Source organism: Notolepis coatsorum, assembly GCF_963971535.1.
Source record: "Notolepis coatsorum genome assembly, chromosome: 11".
NCBI lineage: Eukaryota > Metazoa > Chordata > Actinopteri > Aulopiformes > Paralepididae > Notolepis > Notolepis coatsorum.
In genome coordinates, this window is record NC_140175.1 from 30,055,665 (window position 1) to 30,066,906 (window position 11,242).

Genomic DNA, 11,242 nt, shown 5'->3' on the forward strand with positions numbered 1-11,242 from the left:
TTACCAAAATGTTGGCGTGTTCCTTTAATCTTCCATCTATGAGCAGCAGATTTCCTTAGTGAAGGGACCGGCCTCTCACTCCCACTGCTGGCAACGATCCATATAAACAACTGCTTTGAGATGTGTGCGGTACTGCGGTTACATCATGTGGATCATCGCAACTATCATTATCACATTACTTACTGCTCCGGCAGACAATGGCTCTCGAGTTTGCGCTCGCATTCTCAAGCTTATGCGAACCTCAAACTGTCACTAGCCAATTCATACGTATTCATGAACTTTTAAGCTACTGTACTCATATTTAGTTACCAACACCCTGGTTTGGGGGGTTAAACAATGGGCTAGTTGTATAAGATTCAGTCCCACAAGAACGCTGTCTGTAAACCGTTGCTTTCATTTGTGAGTGTTTCGGTCAAAAAAAAGAAAGAAAAAAAAACATTTTCCATTTTTAGCCTTCGTTGCGTAATTTAACACGGGATTAAAGAAACATTAGCAGATTATTAATCCCTGTTAGTGAAACTGTGGATGACCCCCCCAGAGCTGGTAGTGTGGGAGAATGTGTCAAGCCGCTTTGATTGTGTTGGACGTGTGCCAAGCATGACAGTGACCTTCCCTGCATGGGAACTATTCACGGACCCACGCAAACAGGAAATACAGGGCGGGCTGCATGGGTTCACTGCTATGCAACGCTGCTTTCAACCCAGGTTACAATACAAAATGCCTATATTATGAACCATACATATGTTCTGACATATTTATGCCTCCAAAATACAATTTGGAAGTTTTGAACTTGAGGCTCCACCATTTTTAACATTTGTTTAATAATGTGTAAACTCTGTATGATAACATGTATAATAATGCTGTATATACCTAATATATATATATCCACATCTGTCTGTACATACCTGCATATAATCATTTTTACATATCTGTAGATACTATATCTATATCCCTTACCTACTCGTACTAGTTACGCCGCTGGCCAGTATGACTTACTAGTCAAGTTTGATTTTATTTGTCACGTATAAAGTACATGTACATTACATAGTGTCTTTATACCTATCATGTACATATTAATACTACAACTCTGTACATACATCTGATTAGCACTACACTCAATAGTACTAATGTATATATTTTTTATACCCAGTTTAATCACCTATACCTTGTATATTACTATTGCACTTTACTGTTACATTTGCACTCTAGTTGGATGCCAAACTCGTTGTACTATACTTGTGCTGTATAATGACAATACATTTGAATCTAAACGAATCTAATCTAATCTAAACCATAATGGTATAGTGAATGACCCTGTTACTATTGTTATTTTTTTTTGCGGGGGGGCTCTAAAATCCAAAACTGGTTCAAAGAAAAACCAATGGCTACTGAATAGACTGATAATGGGGTGTGGTAGCATTGATTAGTCTTCTGTCCACATAGCCATTTAGATTGATCCACCATGTCATGTGACACCTGTTAGCCTGGGATTAAAGATAAAGTACAGCCTATCAACGCTGTGTCAGCAAAGCACCACACGACACATTGTGTTAAAGGCGCCTTGTTGCAAAAAGAAAAAAAGGCCTTTTCCTGTGTTTTGCATTGTTTTTACAGAATGAGGGATTCTCTAACACATAGTGCAGTTTCTGCAGTGGTGACGAGAACCCTCCCTATTGAAACAAGCCATTCAAATTGCAGCCATAATCAACATAGTTAACTGACCAATCACAATATGCTCATTGCATATTGCGGCATGCTTGTAAACGCTCTCTTTTCTACCTAAAGTTGAACCTAAAATATGTTTCTAACAACTTTTTAAGTTGTAAATTGGATATGAAATTGCTGGATCTTGAGTCATATTTCATCTGCAACACCTAGTTTGACAGTTTGATCGTTCAATCGCTCATGCAGAGTTCTGGTGCACAGCATTGGGGAGTGGGAGCAGCTCATTTGCGTTTAAAGTTATAGACACAGAAACAGCCCGTTGAGAACAGGACTGAAACACATATAGGCTGCTAGAATGAGAACATGACTGAAACATATAGAGGCTGCTAGAATGAGAACAGGACTGAAACACATAGAGGCTGCTAGAATGAGAACAGGACTGAAACATATAGAGGCTGCTAGAATGAGAACAGGACTGAAACATATAGAGGCTGCTAGAATGAGAACAGGACTGAAACATATAGAGGCTGCTAGAATGAGAACAGGACTGAAACACATAGAGGCTGTTAGAATGAGAACAGGACTGAAACATATAGAGGCTGCTAGAATGAGAACAGGACTGAAACACATAGAGGCTGCTAGAATGCGAACAGGACTGAAACACATAGAGGCTGCTAGAATGCATAATCCGAGTTTATTTCAGCAAAATACTTGAAGGACATGTTTAGGGGCCCTCAAAGGCCTATATTAACTTGTTGAAAGGGACTAAAATATGGGACCTTTTAAGAAGTCACAGGACAGAAACCATCTCGAGTACGACTGCCAAGTGTAACCAGGCAACACCGTGTGTTGTCCCCCAAAAGGGAAATGAACTGGGAACATTGTGAACTCAGGTGGAGAAGCCTGCCCTGTCAGCCGTTTCACTGATACCATCCAAGTGTGATTACAGTCAACAGCTGGCCTACCACCAATATCCTCATGTTACTACTGTTGTCATGCGGGGCCCCACCAGAAGAAATCCTGTGACCTATTTTGGGTCCCGGCCAATTCTTCTAAGAACCCATCAGGCTCCAGGCCTCATCCTCTCCCTTCGACATATATAGTTCAATGACCCGACATGCCACTGGCGAGAGGCCACGTTGGCTGGAGATGACACTCATCCTCCTAGAACCACATCTTCCAATGTCACTCACTGCACACAAACACTTAAGAGGCCGTGATTTACTTTGCTCCGAGAATCTGCCAAGATCCCCTGCAGGCAGACTTCCACTTATTGGCTGCTCTCTTCCAGGTTACCGGGGGGCCTATAACACGGCTGTGTGTGGGGGTGTGTTGGTCTTATTACACTACTTACTCCACAGTATTCCCCTGTGCTGATTTGTGCAAAAGCAGGGTGTTTTACAGACACACGCTCACAAACACAAGCACACACACACAGTATCTCACTGTTGGCTTTATGAATGGGGAAATCCAAGATTATACGGATAGTGGGGTGGGGTGGGGACAAAGAGCACCCTCGACCATGGAACCATAAGAACAGAGACGCCACACACTGTGTGGTGTCAGTGTGACCGGAGAGCGCCCCTGGCTCCAGTGCACTGTGGGACAACAGCAGCGGGAAGCAGTGGAGCGGAGCAGTGTCAGGCGGAAGGGAGCCTCAAAGCGGGTGACTGATGTCACACACACCGACATGGTCCTCTGGGCAACACGGCAGCCACTACCAGCCACTACCTACTGCTGTTCAGAGGTGCAGCGACAGCAACCGTCCCCTGATCTCTGCACACCGCCGCGCCGCAGGCAGAGACGAGAGCTCACCGAGCCGTGCCTATAGTAGGTTCTGTATATACACACGCATTAGTCCAGCCCGGTCTATTTCCGTCTTCCCTTTACAGTTAGACATTAGTGGTGCAGCGTGAGCCACGCAGATCACATCCTTCCCTTCAATAACAATCTATTTCTGGCGCTTTTTATTTTCCCCCGCCCGCGGCGCGTTCCTATAGAGTTGAACCTCAGGTGAATGTCTCTATACAGTAGGAATCTGAAGCAGGAAGTGACTGTTCCTGTACAGTTGAACCTCAGGTGAATGTCTCTATACAGTAGGAATCTGAAGCAGGAAGTGACTGTTCCTGTACAGTTGAACCTCAGGTGAATGTCTCTATACAGTAGGAATCTGAAGCAGGAAGTGACTGTTCCTGTACAGTTGAACCTCAGGTGAATGTCTCTATACAGTAGGAATCTGAAGCAGGAAGTGACTGTTCCTGTACAGTTGAACCTCAGGTGAATGTCTCTATACAGTAGGAATCTGAAGCAGGAAGTGACTGTTCCTATACAGTTGAACCTCAGGTGAATGTCTCTCTATACAGTAGGAATCTGAAGCAGGAAGTGACTGTTCCTATACAGTTGAACCTCCGGTGAATGTCTCTATACAGTAGGAATCTGAAGCATGAAGTGACTGTTCCTGTACAGTTGAACCTCAGGTGAATGTCTCTATACAGTAGGAATCTGAAGCAGGAAGTGACTGTTCCTGTACAGTTGAACCTCCGGTGAATGTCTCTATACAGTAGGAATCTGAAGCAGGAAGTGACTGCGGGTGAGTCATGGAGCCGCTCCAGAGCCCAGGCGGTGAACGTGTGGATGACATGCATAGTTGATGAGAATTCCCTGAAGTGCCCCCCCCCCCCCCTCCCGCATGCTGCCTCCCTGCCTGTCTGCGCAGCTGACCGCTCCAGCTGGCCGAGGAGGCGCCCCCTGCTGCCCCTTTGTCGGACGGACGGACATTAGCCACTGACACTCTACACCCTGACAACTGTGTGTGTGTGTGTGTGTGTGTGTGTGTGTGTGTGTGTGTGTGTGTGTGTGTGTGTGTGTGTGTGTGTGTGTGTGTGTGTGTGTGTGTGTGTGTGTGTGTGTGTGTGTAAGCAGTATGTCTGCCTGGTGCATCTGCGTCCATGCATGCGACAATGTTGCAACATGCGTGCATGAGGGGGGTGGGGTCGGTTAGGGCTGGTAGTAAACTGGGTATTGCTGGTACAGTACATGCTATAATAATCCATAATCCAAAACCTTGCAGAGAGCAGGACGTAGACCACAGACAGACATACTGTACCCTCTGGCACTGTATCTCTGGTCTAGCCGGTGCCATGTGTTTGGATTCATTAACTGCGTCCATCCAACACATTCAACCGAAACATCATTTCTCTATTGAGTTATTTCTATCCTTGATCTGGTTTTGTTTTTTAGTTTTTCTTCCTCCCACTTGCACGCGGGTTCAGGAATAGACACAATCCGTCCATTTAGAGTTGGCTTAATCACTGTTTTGACTACTGCGGCCGACTAATCCTCTGAACTCTCCCCCACTGTCCTGCTCGTTCTTTCTCGGGAGTCGCGTATGTGCATGGGGTTAACGTGGAATTAACATTCCGCTGGACACAAGCATCACAATAAGCATGTCCTGTATAAATCAATGTTATAGAAATCACAGTGAGTGTGACCTGTTACAGTGTATTCAAGAGCAGGAATGTAAATGTAAATGTAAGAAGCTGCAGTTATGCAACGGCCTGTCGCTGCACGGATATCCTCTGCAGCTTATCTGATAGTGTGCCAGTCTTAGGTGGGCGGAGAAGCAGGGCCGGCGACGGCGATGATGGCCACACGCACCACAGGGGTGTGGCTGCACCGCTCCGACCACACTGCTGAACAACTTTCATTCATTCGATTTGCACTCCCCTGCAAAGCCACCTCTTGCTTTTTCAATGATAGTATAGTGTGCATTGAAATCTTGTTCTCTTGTTCTCTCTTCCCTCTCTCTTCCCTCTCTCACTCTCTCTCGCTCTCATTATTGTAATTTGGGGCGTTGTATAACTGAACAGCAGTAGAAAGGGCTGCAGATGTCGTGAGCATGCTCAGTCGGAGGCCTGCAAGGACTGCATCATGACACACACGTGAGTGTGCACAAATGCACGCCTGTGTGTGCACGTGTGCGTGTGTGTGCGTGTGTGCGTGCGTGTGTGTGTGTGTGTGTGTGTGTGTGTGTGTGTGTGTGTGTGTGTGCACACATGCTTTTATGCCAGATTAATAGTCACATATAATGTGATTTGAGATAAGTACAGGCTAGGCTATAGCCCCCGGTCCCATCAATGAGAAATTATTGGCTTTGGATCCCTGGCTGTGTCCACAGTCCACACGATGTCCAGGGGGCGTCAGGCCGCCACTGCTCTGGGTATGACAGCAGCCCAATGGACAACCTGCTGGAAGAGTAACCAACCAGACATGAAAGCCCTTTCAGAAGGCCTCTCTTCACCATGGAGATGGGCTAAGCTAAGCAATAGGCTACCAACCAATATAATGGTATAATGGTGGCTCTAGCCCCTCTGTGACCAGGACAAACACGAAAACCATCCAATCCCACCAATGTCTCAGTCCGACAGCAGGCTAACATAAAGGAAAGACAATGACCCAGTTTTTGTCTAATAGGCCTATATGCAATATTCCCTGCATTGATTACAGCTATGTATATATGAGAAACATGAAAGGAAATACGAGACACTGCCCCCCTCCCTTCCCCTTGCCCCCCTCTCCCTTTTCTCCTATTTCCATTAGACCGTTATCCGTAGTAGCAACTCGCCATGATTTCAGCCGGCTTTTCGGCCAATCATCCAGGGACTGCATGCAGGGTGACATGACACACCATTTCATGTGCCTTTAAATGCGTGCCTGTGCACCTCTCTGTAAATACCCAATTAAATCGAAACACATTTTCCAAGTGAGAGAGAGAGAGGGAGAGAGGGAAAGAGAGAGAGAGATAAATCCAACCCAGCATTGTATAGCGGATGGGCGGATGCGGGGATAGCATTTGCTCCAGCCTCCACCGGTTAGCGTGCAGTGATACCCGGCTAGACGGAGCGCGTCGAACAAAGAACACCGGCGTTACTTCAAATGTTTTATAACAGGAGCCTCTATAACAACCTGAGCTGCTTCCTGAGTTCTACGCGTCCCTTTGAGAAACATTAGCTCGGAGGAAATGCCCGCAACAAAAACAACGATTCAGATGTGAATGCAAGACCGTTATAGAATCAACCGTACAAGGGGGGGGGGGCACTTGTCGCGAAAGATGCTCTATAAATAAATTACGCGTGAAGCCTTTCCCCACCAGCTCCATCCTCCGTGCTGTCTCTAAACCAAAGATGCCCGTTCAGCATCTCATTTGGAACAAATCCGTAGTGTGATGTCAGGCATGTAATCAAGGCGATGCTGCCGTGAGATGGGCATAATTCGTTTAGCTGCAACCCATGCAAACAGGTCCTTCACCCTCTCCGTTCGCCCGAGAGCGCAATGAACTCACTGGACCACCGGTACCATCCTCCCTGTCATCATCACCCGGTGAGCAACGTGCACGGCTCTCGTTCGCTTTTCAATTCTATTTCAATGTAATAAAGACATCCTAACTCACTGTAATTCGGGGAATGTTCTTCTTGCCCTGATAGCCGGACATCTTCACTGTTCTATCTTGCTGCGCTCTGGACCGCTGCTGCTATCAATGGAATGGGATGTTCTGATTATTGCGGTTCGCCGCCGGATGGAAAAGGCCGGTTGTGAGGATGAAGGTTAGAGGAAAAAGAGGTCAAATTCCGAATGGGTCCTTGAGTCAAGAAGAGGGAGGCCACAATTTGAAGAATCGAGATTCTCAACTCCAAATCACGTCCGATCGCCTCCGGTTTTCCGCCGATGCACCAAACCAACCCACCCAGACCTCTCAGACAAGAAGGGAGGGGAGGGACCGATAGGCCTACTCTATACAACTCAGAGTGCATGCGCAGAGCCCCGCCCTGCTCCACTGACAGTCAGCCTCAGCCACCGCTAATGCTATCAATTGCTGTGTCTGGATTAGGGAGGAGAGGAGAGCGAGTAGGCTGCTAGACAAGCTTCCACAATGCCAATGTTAACACAGAGAACGACATGCTAACTTGATACATATGAGTCAAGCTCTTCAAAATAGTATGATGGCCCTCCTTTGGCACATTTTCGTTTGAGACAAAAAAAACATAACAAGAAAACAAGAAATAATACATATATATATATATATATATATATATATATATATATATATATATATATATATATATATATATATATATATATATATATATTTATATAGGCTACCCTAATATATATATATATGTTGTATTTCATTTATTTAAAAAAAAAATTATTGATTAATTAAAGACTGCTTGCATCTGGGGGGTGGAGTGTAAATTATCAACAGATCTAAATCTCGCCCTATGATTATTGGAGACAATTCTAGAAATATAGAAACCTGCAGGTATGCGCTTCAGAAGGACAGTGTAGAGCACAAGCAACGTTCGTTATAGGCACACATGAGTGGGAAGCAGTGGGTCTAGAGGCTTTTGATGGGGTTTTCTTGCAAGTCACTGCAGCAACGTGTTATCGATCAGCTCCTCGCCCTACACATTATGCACAGAGTATGGACGTGGTCTTGATGCATATGCATAATGCAGCATCATGCACATGTGTGTGTATGGGTACAGTGTGTGTGTGTGTGTGTGTGTGTGTGTGCATGTGTGTGTGTGTGTGTGTGTGTGTGTGTGTGTGTGTGTGTGTGTGTGTGTGTGTGTGTGTGTGTGTGTGTGTGTGTGTGTGTGTGTGTAGGTGTGTGTGTGTGTGTGTGTGTATGTGTGTTTGCATGTATGTGGATATACGTGTGGTGGGTGGGTGTGTGTGTGTGTGTGTGTGTGTGTATGTATATGTTTTGTTTGCATCGATGTGTGTGTGGGTGGGTGCGGTGGGTGGGTGTGTGGGTGTGCACGCCTGTGGGTGGGTGTGTGTGTGTGTGTGTGTGTGTGTGTGTGTGTGTGTGTGTGTGTGTGTGTGCGTGTGTGTGTGTGTATGTGTGTGTGTGTGCCAAGCAAATCGCAAATACAGTAATTCATACCCAGGGCAGAGGACCGTGCAGTATATTGTCTATAGCAACGGATAAATTACAACTTTCATGCCAGCAGCAGAAAACAACAGGAGCCACTCCCTCGGCCTACAGCCCTACAGCCCTACAGCCCTAGTCTATCTCCATGGTGATGCCCATTACATCACAGTGCTTCCTGGGACATGTAGGCAAAACATGCTGTCGAGGATACACACTGCCACCTGTAATGATCTAAAACTATAATGCCCACTGAGTGAGTGACGGGCAATTTTGCGCAATTAAGTGATAGAAATCAAACGGAAAGCTGTAGTTTATGCGTATAGGCTTTACATTTCAAACACCCGACAAACACGATTTCAACTGTCTGTGTGGTCAGAAAGAAAGACAGACAGATATACACACAAAAAAAGAGAGAAGCATGACAAAGCAGAAAAATTACCCTATCATCCAGATTTTGCAGGGCTTCTTTCCCCGTGCTCTGCCTGATCTGGACCTTCGGTTGGGAGATGTCCGCCTGCGTGTCGATTATCCGACCGTCGTTCTTCCCTTTGCCAGCCGGCAGTGACTGAAAGTCCAACGTCTTGTTGTCCGCGGATCCTTCCACCGGGCAGAACATGCCACAGAATTTCTGCCTTGGCTTGGGGCTGCCGGAGCCCATGTTCTTGAAGAAGGCTGGGACATCCCCGCCGCCGGTCGACATGCTTGCAGGAGGCAATGGATAATACGAGGTTCTGATTCAGAGGTTTGGAAGAGCCACCGCCTCGCCTTGTCTCTCAAGCGCAGGTGATCGCGGTGTGTGTGAACAGACAACAATCTGTAAGGCGTATGCTGCGTGAAAACGCCGGTCCTGAAGGGGAAAATGCACCGTAAATCAATTAAATCGCACAGGGAGAAAGTGATTCATGTCGTTTTCCTATCGTAGCCTATACCTGCCTTTCCTCTAAATAAGAGCCCAGAGCCCGTTTTGAAATGCGGAAAACTGCTTACTCATTAATTGTAGCCCAGCCCAAAAGCCTTGGCAATAAAAACGAATAGAATCAATGCAGAGGAAAGACCTTGTAGAATGATTGAAGCAGATCAAATGAACCACTATAAGATGATATTGCCGGATGAGGGAGTACCTGTAGCGTGTATGTAACCCTCCAGGCAGTGACTGGTGATGCTCGGAGCGCATCAAAGCCGACTTGTCCGGAAATGATGTGTTGCCTTTTGTCCAAATATAAAGGCTTGCTCCTTACTAAGTAGCTGCAACCCATTAGTGTATTGACGGGTGTTATGTGTCAATCAATATGCGCGTGTCATCCTATAATAAGAATGAGAGCTAGTGGACGTTATAATTAAGAAACAATTTTTACAACAAGGCGTTGTAAAACAAGATTGGGGTTCAAAGGCAAACAGCACCTTGGAGAGTTCTCTGCTGTCACACCCTGGTCGGGCGCTGTCCGTTCAGCACCACCCTGTGAGACGTGCTGGTGCGCCCCCTGACAACGTCCGATTTCACCCTGCCCTGTCCCCGTGATTCACCCTACCTTTCAGGGGTGGAGAGAGGTGTATTACAGGCAAACTGTTGTCTTTATCTTTCTCGATCCGCACATGTGAAAAGGCATACTATATGTGTACAATCAAAGCTCTTATATCTTAAATGTGGCTTTACAAAGTTACCCCCTTCCCTTGATACGTATAGGATTTGTAATGCATTGCAGCCCAAGCTCATAATAACACTGTTATAGTAGCCATCTTTTTATTATTTTTTATTTAATACAATAATACATTAACTAGTGTATAAATCACAATAATATATATAATATCACAACTGAGCAGGGTGTTATGTATTATTTTAACCAGCAGTGGTCAGTATAGCTAGTTGATCTGATTGGCAAAATAATTTAATTAAAGACAATAAACACATAGATCCCCATTTGATACAGGAAGGCATTAGAAATACATGAGCAAAACCATTAAGACTATGGACTCAAGAGACACAATGGGAATTAATGCAAGTCACTACAGCAGTGCTTCTCAAACTTTTTCTGTCAGGCCCCCCTTTGGCGGACCAAAATATTTTGGGCCCCCCCCCCCCCCCCCTCGCCCCAACAAAATAGTCATGAAATGGGCCATGTCTAAATTCTTTGAAATAACACCAATATCGTGACCTTTCAAATTGACAACACCTTCCCTCGCGAGAGCCACCTTGCCTCGCTGTGAAACAGCACTGCAGAATGGTCAGCTCCCATCTCCTCACACAGCGCAGAGAACAGGCGCGCTTTCAGGGGTCGGGTTTTGATGAAATTTACCACGTTTATAACTTCTGTCAAAACCTCATTCAGCTCAGGGCTAAGCTGTCTTGACGCTGGCGCCTCTCTGTGAATTTACAGTGCGTCCATTGCGCGTTTGGCGAGACCCCCTTGATGAGCGCCTGTAGCCCCCTCCTTTTCCCTGCTATGGCCTGCGCACCGTCAGAGCAAAAGCCCACACAGTTCTCCCATTTCAGTCCATGTTCTGTCAGGTAACTGTCAATAATTTTGAAAAGCTCATCAGCTGTCGCTCTGTTTTTGACATATTTGCAAAACAGCAGATCTTCACTCAGTGACTGGGAATTTACAAAGCAAACATAGGAAGTAAGCAAACAGTCTTTATTGC

The 11,242-nt window shown here is 45.9% G+C and overlaps 1 protein-coding gene across 1 annotated transcript in view; it reads right to left on the reverse strand.

Moving 5' to 3' along the window:
• The window catches only part of LOC311236709 (dihydropyrimidinase-related protein 2-like), a 33,887-nt gene extending 24,501 nt beyond the window's left edge, over positions 1-9,386 (reverse strand). The window contains 1 exon segment of the mRNA XM_084324435.1: positions 9,042-9,386. Coding sequence (XP_084180561.1) covers positions 9,042-9,302 — 261 coding nt within the window. The 5' untranslated portion in view covers positions 9,303-9,386.
• Positions 9,387-11,242: the final 1,856 nt, after the last annotated feature.